Source organism: Berkeleyomyces rouxiae (genome assembly GCF_048999995.1).
Source record: "Berkeleyomyces rouxiae strain 22BRR77 chromosome Unknown BrBRR77_ptg000001l, whole genome shotgun sequence".
Classification (NCBI taxonomy): domain Eukaryota; kingdom Fungi; phylum Ascomycota; class Sordariomycetes; order Microascales; family Ceratocystidaceae; genus Berkeleyomyces; species Berkeleyomyces rouxiae.
Genome location: NW_027396491.1, coordinates 54931 through 74171, shown reverse-complemented (window position 1 = coordinate 74171; position 19241 = coordinate 54931). Strand labels below are relative to the sequence as shown.

The 19241-nt window shown below is 52.7% G+C and overlaps 6 protein-coding genes across 6 annotated transcripts; 2 read left to right on the top strand and 4 right to left on the bottom strand.

Moving 5' to 3' along the window:
• Nucleotides 1-63: 63 nt before the first annotated feature.
• Nucleotides 64-4594, top strand: BROUX77_000023 (uncharacterized protein; the record flags this gene model as incomplete). Its single annotated transcript, XM_073746822.1, has 7 exons — nucleotides 64-219; nucleotides 306-1307; nucleotides 1428-2802; nucleotides 2866-3281; nucleotides 3343-3710; nucleotides 3780-4249; nucleotides 4311-4594. 7 exons carry the CDS (start codon nucleotides 64-66, stop codon nucleotides 4592-4594), a joined length of 4071 nt encoding a protein of 1356 aa, XP_073608260.1.
• Nucleotides 4595-6377: 1783 nt separating this feature from the next.
• BROUX77_000022 (uncharacterized protein) lies at nucleotides 6378-7589 on the top strand (the record flags this gene model as incomplete). The annotated part of the gene is made up of 3 exons (XM_073746711.1): nucleotides 6378-6426; nucleotides 6491-6788; nucleotides 6857-7589. The coding sequence occupies 3 exons, from the start codon at nucleotides 6378-6380 to the stop codon at nucleotides 7587-7589; spliced, it is 1080 nt and encodes a 359-aa protein (XP_073608259.1).
• An 82-nt stretch (nucleotides 7590-7671) lies between these two features.
• Nucleotides 7672-9252, bottom strand: BROUX77_000021 (uncharacterized protein; the record flags this gene model as incomplete). The annotated part of the gene is made up of 1 exon (XM_073746600.1): nucleotides 7672-9252. One exon carries the CDS (start codon nucleotides 9250-9252, stop codon nucleotides 7672-7674), a length of 1581 nt encoding a protein of 526 aa, XP_073608258.1.
• A 638-nt stretch (nucleotides 9253-9890) lies between these two features.
• Nucleotides 9891-13752, bottom strand: BROUX77_000020 (uncharacterized protein; the record flags this gene model as incomplete). The annotated part of the gene is made up of 3 exons (XM_073746490.1): nucleotides 9891-11374; nucleotides 11461-13479; nucleotides 13542-13752. The coding sequence occupies 3 exons, from the start codon at nucleotides 13750-13752 to the stop codon at nucleotides 9891-9893; spliced, it is 3714 nt and encodes a 1237-aa protein (XP_073608257.1).
• Nucleotides 13753-14303: 551 nt separating this feature from the next.
• BROUX77_000019 (uncharacterized protein) lies at nucleotides 14304-16331 on the bottom strand (the record flags this gene model as incomplete). Its single annotated transcript, XM_073746378.1, has 3 exons — nucleotides 14304-14501; nucleotides 14573-16102; nucleotides 16194-16331. The coding sequence occupies 3 exons, from the start codon at nucleotides 16329-16331 to the stop codon at nucleotides 14304-14306; spliced, it is 1866 nt and encodes a 621-aa protein (XP_073608256.1).
• Nucleotides 16332-17839: 1508 nt separating this feature from the next.
• Nucleotides 17840-18619, bottom strand: BROUX77_000018 (uncharacterized protein; the record flags this gene model as incomplete). Its single annotated transcript, XM_073746267.1, has 3 exons — nucleotides 17840-17863; nucleotides 17938-18393; nucleotides 18467-18619. The coding sequence occupies 3 exons, from the start codon at nucleotides 18617-18619 to the stop codon at nucleotides 17840-17842; spliced, it is 633 nt and encodes a 210-aa protein (XP_073608255.1).
• Nucleotides 18620-19241: the final 622 nt, after the last annotated feature.

Here is a 19241-nt window from a genome sequence, read left to right as displayed (position 1 = left end):
GAAACGCCAGTGGCCACTGATCGCCTTTGTCTGCCGCGTCGATCCGCGGCCCTCCTTGTCATCATGGCTGATGGCAACTCGCGCAACTCGAGGCGTGGGAGCCAAAGCCACAGCTACCAGAACCGCAACCAGCCTAGGACGTCTCGAGACTTTTACAGTCTTGGAAATAATCCGAGCCATGCTAGTATCTACGAAGATGTAGAAATGGCCCACGACGAGGTCAGTCACAACAACACCTGCAGGCTCCATCTCAAATCTGCTCTGCGTCTAGACCCCCGACTAACAGTAAGGCCTCAAATGTGCAGGTTTTTGCTGGCCCAATTGCCGAGTCTCTCCCGTCCAGCGTTTCTGCATTCTCGCATCGCATGAGCCGCGTCCCTTCCAACACCAGCTTTGCATACTTTCAGGACGACACCGACGACTTTGCCGACGATTCGGACCACGGCGACTACGAAGAATACCCCGTTGTTGACGATAGCGACCACGAGTACGAAAACAGTATCCAAGAGATCCATCTCGACCATAACGACAGCGGCGCATATGATGAGAGCCTTTCCGGCATTGGTGGTGAACGAGACCGCAGTGTGTCTTTTGACGTGGACCGAAGACCCAGCGTTGACTACTCTGCCAGTCGCCGTCGGTCCTCTACAATCTCGCGCAATTCAGTGCACGCTAGGTTACTGCGGCGCGATAGCACCACCACCAATGGCAGTGTCTTTGGAAGACAGGGTGGCAGACGAGGCCAAAAGATCCACATGGCCAACGAGGATCTCGCCATCTTCATTGCTGGCTTCCGGTCTACGCCACTGCGCACAGCTATATACATCACCCTCTGCGTCCTGACCGGCGGCCTGGCCTTTCTGATAATGCGTTGGCTGCCCACCTACAAGGTCAAAATCGTCGGTACACCAGCGCCACTGCGTGAGTGTGACTGGGTGGTGATTGAAAACCAATGGGGCGAAATCTCTGTTGTAGATATCATAAAGCGCCACTACGGTCGCCAGCTTTCGTCCATCTTTGGCTCGTCCCCGCGAAAGCAAACCGCGCTGCTCCACGACGACGACTTGGACTTTGATCCTATTGTCGAGGAGCTGCGTGCTGTGACCTATCGTTATGTCAACTTCTTTTTCCACCCTCAGCTCGACAAGTTCATTTTGTTCTCTGGCTGGAAGGACCCTGAGTGGACGGACCTTCAGATTGCGCGCATTGGAATTAGCAGCGAGGAACGCAGCACAAGAGAGCAGGTGTTTGGACAAAACCTCATCTTGATTGATATAAAACCGACCATGCAGCTTCTCGTGGACGAGGTAAGATACGGTCTTGCTTATATTACGACGGGCAAAAAACAGCTGGAAACCCTCGCTTCCCATCAAAAGCGCCTCCGCTTGGCTGTGTGAATAACTATTAACACTACATCTCGCTATCAGGTCCTCCACCCTTTCTATGTCTTTCAAATTGCGAGTTTAGTCCTCTGGTCCATGGACGAATACTACTACTACGCATTTGCCATTCTCTTGATGTCAGTAGTTAGTATCGGCCAGACCTTGCGCGAAACCCGGGAAACCATGTTGCGCCTGCGTGCCGTCAGCATCTTTGACTGTGATGTGCGGGTGTTGCGAAACGGTTTCTGGCGATATGTCAACTCTAGTGATCTCGTTCCCGGTGATGTGTACGAAGTTTGCGACCCCCGGCTGAGTTTGATTCCGTGTGATAGCCTGTTGCTTTCTGGAGATTGCATGGTGAATGAAAGTATGCTGACTGGCGAATCGATTCCCATCACCAAGACGCCAGCTACCAACTCCACCCTCCACAGTCTAGATCTATCAGCCGCTTCCGTGTCTAGTGACGTCACCAAACACTTTCTCTACAATGGAACCAAAATCATTCGTGCCCGCCGGCCAAACGACTCCAAGGATAGCGATGGCTGCTTGGCATTAGTTGTTCGTACTGGATTTAGCACTACCAAGGGCGCCTTAGTTCGTTCCATGTTGTTCCCAAAGCCCTCGGGCTTCAAATTTTACCGAGACTCGTTTCGCTACATTTCAGTCATGGGAATTGTTGCCGCTGTGGGCTTCTGCGTGTCACTGGTCAACTTCATACACCTCAGAATGGACGTTGGCGTCATCATCATTAGAGCCTTGGATTTAATCACCATTGTTGTGCCGCCTGCCCTGCCGGCTACGCTCAGCATTGGAACAAACTTTGCCATTTCGCGACTGAAAAAGAAAAACATCTTCTGCATAAGTCCCCAACGAGTCAACGTTGGCGGCAAGCTGGACATCATGTGCTTCGACAAGACCGGAACTCTCACCGAAGATGGTCTTGATGTCCTCGGTGTCCGGCCTGTTTCAAGGTTCAACAAAACCTTTTGTGATCTCCAGACTACAGCCAAAGACCTCAACTCTAAAACATTGAGCCAAGAGCAGTTCAGGGTTAATCAGTCACTGTTGTTCTCCATGGCGACATGCCATACACTTCGTGACGTGGATGGCGAGATGCTTGGCGATCCCCTTGACTTGAAAATGTTTGAATTTACTCGCTGGACTTTTGAAGAAGGCGAGCAGCGAGTTGGTGAAGACGGAGACGAGCAAGCTGGCTTGAAACCATCGGTTGCTCGCCCGCCCCCGGACTTCTACACAGAAGCCTCAAAGCGGGTTGAGCTAGGCATTGTACGATCTTTTGAGTTTGTTTCTCAGCTGAGACGCTGCAGCGTCGTGGTTAAGCATTTTGGCGAGCAGTCTGGCGATGTATATGTGAAAGGCGCTCCGGAGTGCATGCGTGATATCTGCTCCGCCGACTCATGTAAGTCTTTTCTGCCCTTTCCTGCGCTCTTTTCATGTAACTAACACTTCTCTTCTCTCCAAGTCCCGTCCAACTATGACGAGCTTCTCTCTCATTACACTCACATGGGCTATCGTGTCATTGGCTGTGCTACAAAACATATCAAAAAGATGTCGTGGCTCAAGACCCAGAAACTCCGCCGCAACGAGGTTGAGTCTGATCTTGAGTTTTTGGGCTTCATCATCTTTGAGAACCGCCTGAAGCCCAGCACCAAGGACGTCCTTGTCGAGCTTCGTAAGGCGAATATTGGCACTGTAATGGTTACGGGCGACAACATTTTGACTGCTATTAGTGTGGCCCGCGAATGCACGCTGCTTGACGAAACTTCACATTGTTTTGTCCCACGGTTTATTGAGGGTGGAAAGGGCGATCGCGACGCAATTTTGCAATGGGAAAGCTTAAAGAATCCGGACCTGCGGTTGGATCCAAAGACCCTGCTGGTAAGTTTCATGCCCGCCATCAGAAGCCGAGAAACACATATTAACCAAGAGCTCGCCGCAGCCTGAGCCCATTCCCGCCTTCGTGGATGTTTCTTTACCGAACGATATTTCTAGTTTACAAAGCTACTCGATTGCCGTGAGTGGCGATGCCTTCCGATGGGTAATTGATTTTGGCTCTCCCCAAGTGTTGGAGCACATGCTTGTGCGCGGAAAGGTTTTTGCACGCATGTCTCCCGATGAAAAGCACGAGCTTGTTGAAAAGCTACAGAGCATCGATTATATGTGCGGCTTCTGTGGTGATGGTGCCAATGACTGTGGCGCATTGAAGGCCGCCGATGTCGGCATCTCTCTTTCCGAGGCTGAGGCTTCTGTGGCGGCGCCGTTCACGTCTCGTGTCTTTGAGATTTCGTGTGTGCCGTCTGTCATCCGGTAAGTGGTGCTCTCGTTTTCTCGGGCTCGGGATTGTTTTAGGATAGATGGCTTGCTAACTCTTACTAGCGAGGGTCGTGCGGCTTTGGTCACAAGCTTCAGCTGTTTTAAATACATGAGTCTCTACTCGGCTATCCAGTTTTGCACCGTCAGCTTTCTGTACGCCAAAGCCTCGAACCTGGGCGACTTTCAGTTTCTATACATTGATCTGGCCATGATCCTTCCCATCGCCATATTCATGGGCTGGGGTGGGCCATCCAGCAAGTTGTGCCGGAAGAAGCCAACGGCAAACCTCGTCTCACGCAAGGTATTGATTCCATTGCTTGGGCAGATGGCCATCATCATTGTATTCCAGGCATTGGTATACGTTCTAGTGCGCAAGCAGGATTGGTACATCCCGCCTGTGGTGCACCACAAACGGCCGCACATCAAAAACTCGGAAAACACGGCCTTGTTCCTCATGTCATGTTTTGAGTATATTTTTATCGGTGTTGTGCTGAACGCTGGTCCGCCATTCCGGACCAGCGTGCACAAGAACTGTAAGTTGGCGGACATTTTGCCCATGGAGTCTTCAGAACTAACACACTTCATCGCATGCAGGGCCGTTCCTCACTACCATTGCACTCACCACCGTCTTTTCGGCGTATATGCTTGTGTGCCCAGATCGCGTGACGCGCAAAGTCATGGAGCTGACCAAGATGGACATGAGCTTCAAGCTGTTCATCCTTGGTCTTGGGCCATGCTTCCTTGCCTTGTCGTGGATGTTTGAGACATATGTCTTCTTGTGGCTTGCTCGGCAGTTTGGCGCACTCAGGGTATTTCTCACGGGAAAGGCAAAGCAGCGCAAGAAGTACAAGGTGATTCTGGAGAAGATGCAGTTTTGAGAATTCGCGTTTGCCGACTGCCTTCACATTCTATTTCTAAATACCGGTTACAGCTAGAATTGAGCTTGTTTTAGTTACTTATATTCAAACAACACGAAGTATCGATTTTTATAGTGAGAATATCCGTCAAGCAGATAAAACAGTTGGGCTTTTTTTTCACCCTGGCCGGCCGCTCGAGCTAAAGTAGCGAGCCGGCGGGTTTTCTTTCTGATCTGATCTGTACTATAGTTTGGGCAGTGTTCTGTAGTTTCTTGTAGTGCTGGAATCGTATCTTTAATCGGTCGAGGTTCCAGTATCGAGATGCTCTTGCGTCATTTAATGGTCCCAGGGATGCTTCCAGCCCATCAGAACAGCACCTGCGATAAGTGTTAGCATTAAGCGCGGCGTAAATAGAGCGGGCGTAAACCTTACCGTCCTTCTTTGCGCGGTACATGAGCTGAGTAGAAGTGGTCATGTTAGTAGTGGGCAACAATAACGATCGCGTATGTGTGTCTAGGCGGGGGGAAGAGAGGTCGGCTGGGCGGACGTACGAAGAACCACATGCTGGCACCAAGCGCAGTTGCAGTGAAGCGGTAGATGGGTGCCACATGGGGCACCGGAGGTTTGTGCCGGGGCGGAAACATTGGATGATGGGTAGAAGACGAGGGAAGCTAAGGTAAACGTTGTTAGTAGGGTGCGGTTCGGGCCAACGAGCAGAGTGTTTTGGTCTTGCTGGGATGAGAGGCAGCAGCAGGGGAAACACACCTTGAAGCGGGTTCTCCGAGTGTGAATTCGGGGCAAGCGGCAATTCGGATTGTCGTGATATTTTCTTAGGCGCAACCTTGGGGAGCTCGCTTCAGCTTGGTGTAGTGGAAGGCTTAGGAGGACGTTGGGAAATCGCAGTGGTCTAATTGGCCGAGATAGGGTGATAAGGATTGCATCAACATTATTGGTAGACACTGGGGAAGTGGGGACAGGCACAGTTATCTTTTCTTAGGGTTAGTCGTTGGTCAATACCTCGTTGAGCTGAGGCCCATTTTCAAGGGATTTCCAACAACGTCTCAATCGCCATTTCCTGCAAACAGCTGTGCGCCAAGATCCTCTATCCCATCCACGTCTTATAAAGACGAAGATAATGTGAATACTCGTAATAGACCAGGCCCTCGGATGGAAAATCTACGTACGGACGGGCCTGGATATTCTGCAGTGAAACAAGCCCCAAGTTTCAAGGATCCACCACGTAATGTGCTATCTGGTAACTACTTGATCGTTGTTGTTGGTGTTGTTCTGGAACGTTGGAACTTGACTCGACCAGTGGGATTCTGTGCTCAAGTACCGGTACTTGCACCTGTGTATCAAGTCCCGCTAGGTTCAGGTACAGGTACATACACTGCATGTGCATGGGATCGTCGCTCCTGCTCCTGCTCCTGTTGCATTCGCATTCGCAGAGACATTAACTACAACAATTATACGCGCAACTTCCATCTCAGGCAACTTCTGTTTTGCGCCCACGCTCTTGCTGGCTTTCTCACCTCGCAGGCAGGTGCTTTGATAATCGGGCTGTGCCGTTCTGGTCATGTGACCCAGAGTCCACGTCTTCATTCTTATTCTTGTTCTGATTCTCTCGTCGTTGCAATCTGTCTTCCGCTTGCGTCCCATCATCAGCCTCGTATCCGTCTCCTAACTACCTGTAACTCTACATTTACAATTATCGCCGGCCGAGCTCCATTAACCCTAGCCCCGCCAATCTGCGCCCGATCCGCTCCGCCCTCCAACTCTGGTCCCTCATAATCATACGATAAAAATGTCCTCGCAGCCCTTCAACCCACGCTCGCCCACGATGCGGCGCATTTGTAGGTTCCGCCTGCCTCAGCCGCCGTCTTTTGGCCTCTGCTAAACCCTTATTCTGTGACACAGTGCGTGAAGCCAAAGAGCTCACCGACTCGCCCTCGGCCGACTACACAGCCGTACCGCTCGAATCCGACATCTTCGAGTGGCATTTCACGATGCGCGGCCCGCCCAATAGCGCCTATTCACAGGGAATATACCACGGCCGAATTGTACTGCCGACACAGTACCCGCTGCGGCCGCCAAACTTCCGCTTCACTACTCCAAGTGGCCGCTTCGAAGTCAACCGCGAAATCTGTCTCAGTATCAGTGGCTTCCATGAAGAAACATGGCAGCCAGCCTGGGGGATCCGGACTGCCCTGGTTGCGTAGGTTCTAGTCTTCTTCTTCTTCTTCTTAAATATCACGATGCTAACCATCTCCTCCTCACGCTCAGTCTTCGGAGCTTCATGGAAACCAGCGCAGATGGCCAAGTTGGCGGAATCGATGCCTCAGATGCCGTCAAGCGCTCTATGGCTGCTACTTCGCCCGCTTTTCGATGCCCTACTTGCCGCAAGTCCAACGCCGAAATAATCAGCGAATGCGAAGCTGCTGCTGCCAATCATTCGGGATCATCTGCGGCTGTCGAGATTCCTTCAGAGCTGAAACTCGCCTTCAAAGACGAATTGACAGGGGATAAGAAAGCCATGACGAAACAAGAAAAGGAGGAAGCGGATGAAGAGGCAAGATTGGCCGAGGGCTTTGTGCAAACAACCACCGCGGACAATATGCCGGCCCAGAACCACCAGCCTGTACCAGAGCCAACACAGCCTCTCGTGCCCAATCATGCTTATGAAAACCAGGGCAACTCAGCCGTCGCCCAGCAAATGCAACAACACTTGCAGCAACATCTCCAGCAGCATTATCAGCATGTTCAACAACATCAACAACATCAACAACAGCTCCACCAAGCCGGTCAACAATTGAATGCGACGCCACGAAATCAAGCTCATTTTGGCGCGCAAACACACCAAGCCCAGCCACAGGGCGGCCAACCAGTGAACCCTCATCTGGCAAATCTTGAAGAAATCCCCAAGTGGATTGACATGGCGATTGCTGGCCTGGTGTGTCTACTTGCTACCTTGCTACTGAAATGGGGTTACCTTGACGGACTTTTAGTAATGCTATAACTGCAAAGACACGACCGCTGGGCGTTTATTATCTTCTAGTATTCTCTAATCTTGACCACGCTGTCCTGTCCTCTGGCTAATATCATGACTCAATCGACAACACATCACAATGTAACACCCGAAGACCCGAGCCAACTGGTGGAGATGAAGAGGATGACGTCACTGCGGATAAACACCGAGGAACGGAGACAAAGTGGCTTCCTTTTCGTTGCTTGAAGTTGCGCTCATCAAAGTAGTAGTCGGCCCATGATGAGTAGATGTCGTCTTCAGAGTCGTCCTCTCCGCTCTTTTCTCCTGCTCCCGGTGTGTCTGGCACTACAGTTTGGTCGCCAAATTCAGAAGGAGTCTGTGGTGACTGAACCACGTGTATTCGCGGCACATCTAATACTTTCAGAGCTTGGTCTATCAAAAGACCAACGTCTGTTTTTGGCATGTCCATGCTTCGTGCTACATTTTTTGCTGTACTTGATGACATGTCGTCATCTGGTCGCGTCCCAACGGTTTGCGGGCTCTCAAACGGCTGTACGGCTACAAAGCTGAAGGGAAAGGGCGCGGTTAACTTGGATGGTGCCGTGGATTTAGGGGACCCAGCTGCGTCTCTAAGGATCGGTACGGGAGTGTCGATTCGGGAAGCAGAAAACTTTGGCATGGGAGGGTGGCCAGCCGGGAGCTTTGGCTGGATGATGCCGCTGCGCTTGCGATGCGCCGTGGGGGTCCGTTCGGCCTGGCGCAGCACCACGGGAACTGGCAGTTGGGTGAGATGTAGCCCGAGTGGCTTTTCTGGTGAACAATCCGAGGCCTCGGTATTTTGATCCTGGGTAGTCTCGTTTGCTGTCGGTTTAGGCTTATTCCGAGGCAATGTGCTTGCTTTGACAACGCGCAAGGGCCGAGTAACCACCAGGGGATCAGTAAACATGGTCTCGTTGGCATCCATTGCAGCATTCTCTAGGTCGCCCGAGCTTTGAGACGTTTCTTCTTGCGCGTCTTTGTCGTTTGCCAGTCCTGGTGCCAATGTTGAAGTTGAACTTGCTTTATCATATGGTCCATCTGCTAGCTTTCTCCCACCGCGACTGGGGCCATGGCCAGACGACGACAAGGGAAGAACTTGGACCACCTTGATTGTATGAGGGACACTGACACGGCGCGACACGGTGCATGCCTGGCCAATCTCAGCCAACTCGCTCGTGTCACTAGTCGCGCGAGAGGACATGCTTTGGAAACTGGTGGGCGAACTGAGGGCGGACGAAGACGCCGAGTCTAATTCGATGGTGATGTTTGTATCTTGAAGGCTTTCGGCGTACCCAGACGAAAAGCTTGGCAGCTCCGCCGAGAAAATTGACGACTTTGGCAGAGACTCCGAAGACGAAAAGCTTGGCGTGACAACCCGGGAAATCGCCGGGTTATAGTCGTCAGGGCTGTGTGCAATCGCGAGGTTATCCAACGGGGCGCAAGCGGCGGCATCGACGGTCACGGAAGACATTGACGCAACAACAATGCTGCCGTGGGGGTCTGTGTTCTTTGAAGACGCAGTTGGGAGGTGGCTAGCCACGGGAGTATGGGCTACGGATGGGATCAATGTCCGGATGCGCAGGAGCCACGCGGGCTTCCTCGAGATGGCCACCGGACTATGGCTGTTGTGGGGGCCAGAGTTGGAGCCAGCCATTGTTGCAGTGTGGAAGCGATTCTTGTTTTGTGCTGCGAGGGACCTTTTTGAAGTTGTATGTGGGTGTTAAGATGGTGGATGGCAAGGAGAAGATGAAGACCCGCGGGGGCAGAAGAAGAGGGTGGGGGAGACGAAGCAGAAGCAGAGGGCGGCACGCGATACACTTAACTCTTTCTCCTCGACTTGTCTGCTTCTGTACGCTGGCCTGCTCGTCCCTTGGGCTTCGGATATCCCCTGGGACCAATTAATTGAAAACTAGGAGACCACGTTATTGATGCCGGTAAGACCAGGCGGGAACGCCCATGGAGACAACCCCCCAGCCATCCGGACCTTGAGGGGGTTGATGGCTCGCCTGGCGCGGTCCTTCTGGAGAGGTCCACCGTTATCCAGGGAGAGAGGCCATCCCTTGAGCGCTTGCAATAGCTATCAACAATTCTAGCTGCCATTATTCCGCCTGAAGAGCAGTCTCTAAGTGATTTTTTACCGGTGATTGGAATTAACGATGTGTATTGCTACATATTCTGGGGGGAGGCCGCAAAAAATACATTCACTCAGCATATGTCATACCAGTTTGCCAAAAATATCGACGTCAACATGCACAAGTCACGATAATGAAATACTTAACCAGCAGCCTCTCCCTACAGCTCAACCGTAACTGTCATATGGTTGCTCAGCACGAGAAGCGTAGGCGGCAAGTCTTCGCACAGCACCTGAATGTCCTGGAGATAAGCTAGGCTTGCTGCTTCGTTGCCGCTCGTGCCCTCGACGGGAATCGGCAGCGTCGACAGCACGACGGCAGCGTCCAGGCTGCTTTCCTTGACCATCAGTTCGTTCAGAATCAAGTGCTGCGCGCGGCTTGGCAGGTCGTTGAAGGACAAGTTGATGTGCTGCGTTGAGTACGAGGAGCCCCCGGTGCCGCCCATGGCCGACGGGGACGAAGCGCGGCCGAGATCGCCGTCGCGAGCCGCTGGATTAAGAGAAGCCTCGGCATGCTTGGAACCTGGCGCCCCCGGAGATGCCGAGGCTAGTGTAGCCTGGGCCTGCTTCTTGTTCTTCTTCTTGGGCGCCAGAGCCTGGCGAGACACGAGTGGCTGATTGGGCTCAGGCTTCGCGCTCGCAGCATCGGCGACAGGAGACCCCGCCTCGACAAACATGATGGATCGGCCCATGTTGCTCTCGGCATCGACGTTGGTCAGAGTCTCGGGCATCAGCTTGCTTGAGAAGCGCACGGTAGAGTTTTGGCGAAGAGGGACGGGTCGCGGCATCTGCGCCAGCGATGTAAAGGCCGAAAAGGAGCCGTAGCACCGAGCGGTCGAGGCCTCGGCTTCTTGGTTCTGGCCGGAACTGTGATAGCCGAGTCTTTTTTGGCCAAGTGGCGTTCGCCAATTTGGTCTATTGCTCGAGTTCGTTTTGAACAAAGAGGTCGACGACTTGGGCAGCAAAGGCCGGCACAGATCCTTTGAGGTTCTATAAAGCGGCTCATCCCTAGTCTTTGCGTCCATGTTTCCATCCTCGTCCATCTCATAGTCGCTGAAATCGGCGTTGGAACCAATGTCCGAGTATGCGCTGTCGTTGTCGTCAAACACTTCGCTAGTCAGATGATTCGTGTGGATTCCAACAGCCGCGCCCAGACGCTCAAGCTTAGAAATGGTTGGCTTGGAGAACAGTTCCGTAACGCTGTGTCTTCGGAGCCGCTCGACTGTGTCCATAGCGAGAGCCGGTGTCGAGCCCGAGGACATGCTGCTCCTTCGGCAGCCGGCCAACCCCCCAATGAGATCTCTCTCAGAGGGCGTGGGAATACCGAGATGCTGGAGGCCGCGGTACAGCTGGACATTTTGCCACCACTCATCTTGCCGCAGAGCAACCTGGACCTTTTGCTTTACCGTAGCATTGTTCGAGACGCCATTGACTAAAAGGTTGTACATGCCCAGGCCACCGTTGGCAAGCCAAAACACATGGACCTCGGCATTGATGCGCAGCTTCTCTAGCAGCTCTCTGACTCGAATGTGTTCTTTGTCGACTTCGTTTTCATATTCGACAAAAACCATGACCCGGAGTTTGTAGGCTGCCTTCCAGTTGGGAACAGACTGGAGAATATAGCCCAGCTGGAGGATCAATGTATCTAATGGTTGTTAGCTGGGATGGGCTCCTTACATCCATGATCCGCCTCAGCTGAGGCTCCCATGAAAGAAACAAGGGGCAACTTACAAGTGTCAAAGTTGGTAGTATGAATCGACCGGTCATGGTCCGTGACATCGGCAGAAATCTGGATTGGCCACAGATCAATGTACTTGTTGTTTCTACACTTGTCATCGTTCTGCGGTATTTCCAGGCCCTCGAATCCTTTTCCAACAGCAACATTGATCTTGCAACGTAAAGCCAAGTCTTCAAGGATTGTCATGTATTCGGTGGCTTTCATGGACCCTTCGACGCGCATGTGGTCGGTTGGAAGAACACTTCTGAGGGCCTTGAAGTCGCCGTCGGTCTGGGATCTAGAGGGACACTGGGGCTCAGGGGTTGTTGATGGAGTGATTGGCACCGTGTTTCGCCGGCCAACTAGATCCAAAGGGTTCGCGGGCAATGGCCTGTTGTGATTGCTCTTGAGACACTCATCCCCATCTGGCTTGTAAAAGCCCAGGATTGCAATGTTGGGTTTCATGCCACCAAGGCCGGCTGACAGGACCAGATTCCGGATGCCCCAGGTGAGAGACGGCGACACAGTGAGCTGGACAAAGGCCTTGAGCCTGGTTAACTCTGTGATGTATTTCGTCCACGCCATCTGTTGTATTTTGGCCTCGTGTACACCAACATCAAAGTCGTCGGTGACTATGACATGGCCCAGTATATAAAGCGACCCCTTTTTCAAGGAGTTGCAAAACTGGATGAGAGGCGCTTGAGACCTTGGGTTGTTCACCAAGAGAAGAATATGTGGTCGCCAAAACTTGATATGCTCTGGCTGTAAACGCAGCAAATACTTTCGTACCTGGTGGTAAATCAGATTTTGCGACACATCTCCCCAACGCTTCGGAGGCGAGAGGTAGTGGAGCAAAGAGAAAAGCAGGACCAGCAGCAGCACGGCAACCGACGCGTATGTCTCGTTTATGAAGAACATTGTAAAGGCCGAGCACACCGCACCAGCGGCGGCCGTTTGCCAGCTAAAGAACTTGAAGCCGGGCCTGAAATTGGGTGCCGCGCCGACCTTGAGCAGAAAGCAGGCAAGATTCATGATGAGAAAGGTCATGTGGTAGCCCATGGAAATCAAGGTTGCAATCTGGTTCAAGTCGGCGAACAAAGCCAGCTGGGCGAGTGCATATGTTATGAGAAACAGGGCCGGGTCGTCGTCTTTCTTGGTGTACCGTGAAAAGATGGGCTCCATGCCTGGGAGCAGCTTATCGCGCGCCAGAGCGCGCAACAGGTTTGCGGCAGCCAGCAGGCCCATCAGAGCCGAGAACAGAGTCACAACACACTCGCCGGCAATCACGACCTTGCTGGAAAGGTTGGTCAGTAGAATCACATTGAAGTTGCGCAGCAGTGATTCATGGGTAATGCTGGACGCCATGGCAATGATGACAATAAGATAGCACACAAGGGTAGACAGCATGGCCCAAAGCGTGCCCTTGGGAATGGAGTGGCTCGGATTGCGCAGATAGCCAGACATGGAGGCACCAGCAAAGATGCCCGACGTCGCGGGGAAGAGGATGCCGAAGAGCTCGCGGAATGTCTCCAGCCCATTGTAGTGGCCGTTGGAAAAGTGCGGAAGCAGGTTCGTGGACAGGGTCGAGAGTCTGACGCCCGTGAACTCGACGCCCAGCTCTTTGTCGACAAACGGCGTCTTGAAGATGGCAGACAGGGGAATACTGACAACCGAGATGATGAGAACCAGCAGCATCACATTGTTGGCTTTAGTAAAGGCCGAGCTCCCAGCCAGACACAGGCCTACACAGAGCAGCAGAGCGACGGTCTCGAAGCCATAGTTAAGCCAGTAGCCGTCGGGAAGCGAGTCTCCAAAGTTGAGCCGGATGCAATCCAGCAGACCAACAATGTTGAGCGACGTGTTGAGCACCTGCGAGACAAAGAACAACAGGCCGAGGGAGCCGCCAAACTCGGGGCCCAACGACCGGGAGATGAGGTAGTAGGCGCCTCCGCCCTTAACCTCGCCGTTGGAAGCAATCGCTGACAGCGAGAGAGCGGTGAGCAGATTCATGCCATAGGCAAGGAAGAGAAAGCCTAGGCCAGACGACGTTAGTAAGAGAAGTCCCAGGACGTGCAGAGTATATGGGCCGGCCTACCAACAATTCCCAGCAGCCCAACCTGGCCCACGATGACGCCGAAGCGCAGGAACATCAGGATGCTGAGAATGTTGAGACACACGGGAATAAAGACGCCCGAGGTGACATCCAATTTCTCGGCAGCCGGGCGCCGTGGCAGGGCTTCAAAGTCGGCGGTCGCGGCGGCGGGCCGGGACGACGAACTTGCGAACAATTTTCGGCGGCGTCGCATTTTCACAGGCCGGCGTTGTCAGCACAAGCGGTAGATTTCATGAGATTTGGGAGAGAAGAAGGTGGCGGGCGGCTCTAGTGAGCGGAAAAGTAAAGCCAAGTTTTGTGGTGGTGAAAAAGGAGGTGAAGATCAAGGGGAACGGAAGAAAGAAAAAAAAAGGGCAGGTGAGATAAATAAAAAAGGTCGCAGTCCGGGACTAATTAGTTAGTTAATACTTGGTTATAAGAAGCACGAAAAAAAAACACCGCAAATCTTGAGCTGGAAAACCCCCCAAATCCGTGCTTGAGGCCAGAAAGAAAATGGCGGAAGAAAACAGAAGAAAATTTTACGGCAGCGCCATCAAGGCATTTTTCATTTTAGCCTGGCAAATAATCCAGAACCTCGGACGTGTGACGATGGTGTTGAGTTGAGGCCCGGTCTACAGACCCTAACAAGGGTGTGATTTCATGTGAATAGGGTTATGAGATGCATAGCCGAACATCTGATTACACGGAGCACCCAGTGTCTTTACTACCTAGAACGACCGTAGATCACGGGAGCAGCCCCAGCCGCTACTCCTCCCCGCTGCCATCTCCGTCTCCTGCCACGCGGGCGCGCTTATTTTCCCTCCTATCTTCGCCCGACTGAAGGCCGTAGCCTCGCTTGGAAGAAGAGCTACCAGCTGCATCTTTGCCGACGCTTGAGAGGAACTGGTCAACATCGAGAGAGTCCTGGGCGTCTTTTTCAAACTGTACGGGTCCTGTTCGCGCCTGTAGAATCTGTTAGTAGGGTCTAATGGGAAAAGAAAAATAAACACTGCTTTCCGGATTGCGTTACTCACCTCTTGCTCATCGGCGCCCTTAAACTTGCCCCGGCCCAGAGCCTCTCCAAAGCGGCTGCTCTTTTGAATCCGGTCCATCTCGCGATCACCAGCCTCCACGTCATCGTCGTCGGCATTGGCGCGCGGCCTATAAATACTGCTGATGGCATCCTGTGCAGCAAACAGGGGCTTGTCGTATGGATTGTCCTCGTTGATTCCAGCGGCAAAGCCGCCGGTCTGGTTGAACAGCCTCGAGTCGTACATGCCCTCCTTGCTCTGTGTGGGCTTTGCAAGACCGAGAGCCACCTTTTCCGAGATGTCGCGGTTTTGTTCACGAAGCATGACTTGTGCGCGTCGTTCGGTTCCCATGCGTGACTGCCGTAGCTTTCGTTCGTCCTCTTTTCTTTTTTCCTGACGCGCGCGCTCTCGTTGGCGGATTTCAGCTTCTTCCGAGTCGGAGACTGAGCGAGATGTATGTCTGGCGCGTGAGCGGGAGTGAGACCGCGAGCTGGATAGAGACCGAGACCGAGATCGAGACGGCGAGCGCGAGTATTCGCTTCCACTGTAGTCAGGCGACTTAGACCGCGACCGTGAACGACCATCGTCGTAGTTGCGACTACGACTGCGGCGCCTTGATGAAGACGCCGCCGCAATGGCGTCCTCCCGGGCCTTGGCAGCCAACTCACGGAGATGCTCCTCCTTTTGTTCCTTTTCTTTTTCGGCTAGTCTCTGCTGCATGGAAGCACGTTGTCTGACTTCTTCACGGGCGTGGCGATCGGCCATAAACAGAGCTTCTGAAAGACGTGCAAACTTGTCATTGATGCCTGTATCCTTGAGACCACGGCCATCGGCGGCAAGGCGCTTATCGAGGGGGACAGTGAAACCCTTCGCGTTCTTCCAGTTTGATACAACCGGTGGTATTCTCCATGCTTCTTGGTCCTCGGCCGTCAATTTGCGCGGCGGCGAGTGCATAACAGGTGGTGGCGGGCTTGGGGGACCGCGGGGAATCTTTTTGTGCTTGAACTTGGCCGGCTCCATTGGGTCTTGCTGACGCTCGACAATTTTCATGATGCGCTCCTTTTTCTGGCTTCGGTCGCCCATTTGGTCGGCCGGCGTGTACTTGACAAAGGTCGCGTCTTTCCGGGGACCAGCATTGACATTCTTGGGTCTTTGCGCAGAAACAGCGCCACTGATTAGAGACGCCAGAGCGTTCCGGGTGCGCTCCGTAGTCGCCGCAACGTCTTCCTTGCTTGGTTTTTCGAGGCTGATCTCGCCGCTGTTTGCTTGTTGGCGGAGGGGAATCAAATCTTTGAATGAAGCCTGCACGGTGCGTGTGCTGGAGTGGCCCTGTCGCGCAATGGCATCGTACTTGACTTTGCCTTCGCCATCAACCTGGATGGCTAGCGCATTACTCTTTGTTGATGATTTTTTGCCCATGTTGAGCGGGTACTGGGCGATGGGGATTTCGGGAAACGCGCCGCCGTCGCCAAAGTCTTCCTGGGATCGGGGTCGCCAGCCATTGCGCTGGCCATACGGAGGGGGGCCGGCTCGCTAGAGAGAAGAATGCATTAGTACAACTCCCACTGCGCGACTCGCATGGGGCCAGAGAAAGCGCGGCTTGCTTGCCGGGAACTCGTCATACCTTGAGGACTATCTGCGACTCGTCAATCTGCCCAGGGCCAACGATGCGAGGCCCTTTTTGCTGCGCGTGCGTCGGGAGTTCCTCATCGTCGCCAGTGTATTTGGGCTTGGGCAGCGCGGCAGCAAGGGAAAAAGCCATGGCGAGCAACTATTAAACTAGAGCTAGAAATCGACAAGGCGAAAATCGATCGTGTTGGTTGATGGAGGAAAAAAGCAAAAGGCCTGTGGATTTTGTCGCGCGACTTACGAGATGGGCAAGGCTGCTGGATCTGGGCCAAAAGTAAATTTAGAGGCAGGCCATGCAAGGCTGTGGCAGAATCTTCACCGCCTTCCGGGAGCAGCCACCTGAAGTGGGGCACTTGTACGACGTGAGTGAAGGTGAATACAGCACGTACGGTAGTACAAACATGAAGTATGTCCACCGGAGCGAAGGACGGACCCTAATTCTCAAAGCTAGGGCTACTTTCTCATGATAAACACTTAACTAACTACGGGTCTTTCCCCCTCTTATTTTTTTCTTTCGCATAGATGATTTCTGGAATTGTTACGCTGTGCTGGACCGGCCATTGCGACCCTCTGTCCCTGTGACTTTCCAGATCCAGCAACCCTCCACGATCCAGTTCTCAACGGCATCGCCCCATGGACGAGATTGAGGAGCTACGGAAGCAGATACAGGAAGAACAGTGCTTATGAGAAGAGGGCCATCATTAACGTGAAGCCGAAGAGATCAGTTTTGCATGTTCCTGCCGTAGCGATCGAGTACAAGGCGCCATACAAGCTAACACGCGACGAAGTCATCACGGGACTGGCCTCCAAGGTCCAACCAGAACGCGACGTGATTAACCGTAATGCACACACGAGTGTCGTTGTGGGCCCGCATTTGGCCACCCAATAGATGAAAAATGCCCAAACTTCGTGGATCATGGCCATATGTACATCGACCGGCGCGACTTTCTTCGTCTAGAGTGAGACCAACTGGCAACTGATCGCGGCAAGAATTCTGGTTACATGTTGCTCTACATCTCTGGATCATGCGGCTCTCCCTTCTAATTCTGTCTGTAGTTACATAGCTACAAAGTCGTGGTGAAAGGAGTAAAGGCCATGGATACATAGCATCTACACCACGAGAACATGATATACAATCATCTTGAAGATCTACAAAGTCCATTCGTTCCAGTTTGTCTTGGTATTGTTAATCTCATCAAACCCTATTACTACGACAGTGGCGTGTATGAAGACTTCATCATGGGGCCATCAATGTCAATGGCGCAAATTCAAAGGGGAAATAGATGCTAAACAAACATGAGAAAGACGCTTTCACTACTGAGGCGTAATCCTTGCGGGCGAGGTTGGCACAATGGGCTCCAGATTCGTGGTAGATAATAGTTGATGCTTGGGAACTGATTAATGCAAGCAAACATGAAGAAAACATTGAGATGTTGATTTTCGTGTAACTCGGGAGTCGATTACACTACATGCAGACGGAATTCCTCAATATCACAATTAACCTGCCATGTCAAAGGTCTATTCCCACCCTCCTCCTTGTTGCAAGTCTTGTCTAGAAACACGCCAGGCGTTCTACACAGGGATTTCCCACCAGACTGCACGCACGTATACACTTCCTGCCCCATTCCGCATATATAGCCTTTACACATAGCCCTTGCGAGCACCCTGGATGGCGAGGTCTGGTTAGCGATATCCCCCAAGCACAAGACTATGGTTACAAAGATACAAAAAAGACGTACCTGGAAGAAGAATCTGACAATAAACACTTGCAGCGCGCCCATGCACACAATCAGGGCACACTGGATCAAACTAAAGTTGATAATACGGCCCTCGGTGCTGTGAACTGTGCTAAAGTTGCGGTTCTCGCGGGTACGGAAGTACTTTTGGTTGCGAGTAATGGTTGAGAGTTGGCCTGAAATCTTGTAGATGGACTCCTCAAGCACGCTTGTCTGCTCGGGAGAAGTGCCCTTCTTAGAGGGCAGCTGGGCGCGAATCTCGTTTTCGACAGCGATTTCAAAGTCGACAAGCTTGTCGGCAAACGTGCTCATGCCGTTGTTGAAGCAGAACTCGTACTCGCCAAGGAGATTGGCCGTAAAGACAAAGTCTCCCTGGCGCTCTTTCTCGCCGCTCATGACAAGGCGGCTGGCGGGGCTTTTGACCTGGTAGTCGATGTCGAAGGAGCCTCCGGATTGCACCTATTGAGTTGCGGAGCTGCAGTTAGTATGGAGCCCGGCGGCGGCAATAACGATGGATCTCGTAGAAACATACGGCAAAGTAAAAGGCAATCTTCTCGCCCTGCTTCGTGGCACGCGTGTAGAAGCATGCCTTTTCGTTTGCGTTGAGCATGTAGCTCAGGGCTGTCGCAGAAACACTCGAGGCGAAAAAGGCCAGAAGGCCGGCGATAAACAGCGGTATTCTCATGGCGGGAATTGGAAACTAAGTGTGTGCGTGCTTTGGAAACGGTCGAGTCAAGTTGGGGCGCGAAGAAGCCGTAGCGACAGGGCGTGAGAAAGCGGATTGGCAACACCGCGAAACAGATTCAAGAATGGGCAGATGTGAGGTGCCATTGAATTTAGGACAAGCTGTCGCGATGGGACCTCCTTGGGCTGGCAGCTGGCGAAGAAGGATCCATGGGGCTCTACAGATGGCGGGTCAGAGTGCCAGCTGTCACAAAAAGGAGCTATGGGAGACTTCTGCAGCTGCTAGAGCTTCACACAGTGTCACCCAGCGATAACTGTGAAATGTCATTATCTCTCGTGACCCCAAACCCCAACCTAGCCCATGTCATCCCATCTCAAAGCTCCAGATCCATTTTGTGGAGACAATAAGACGACGGCCACAAACCAAGCTCGCTCCTTCCGCAAGTTGAAATGCAACAGTTAGATAATATCGCACTTCAACGACGCCGCGAAAACCTCCAACGCAAACCGTGTCTTGATCAGTTTTGCCTGCCACCCAGTTCCCGCTGCGTTTCTGAGAGAATCCCGCAGATATCCCAAGGATTCGCCCAGTTGACCAGCTCCGGTTTGTCTGTCGATTGATG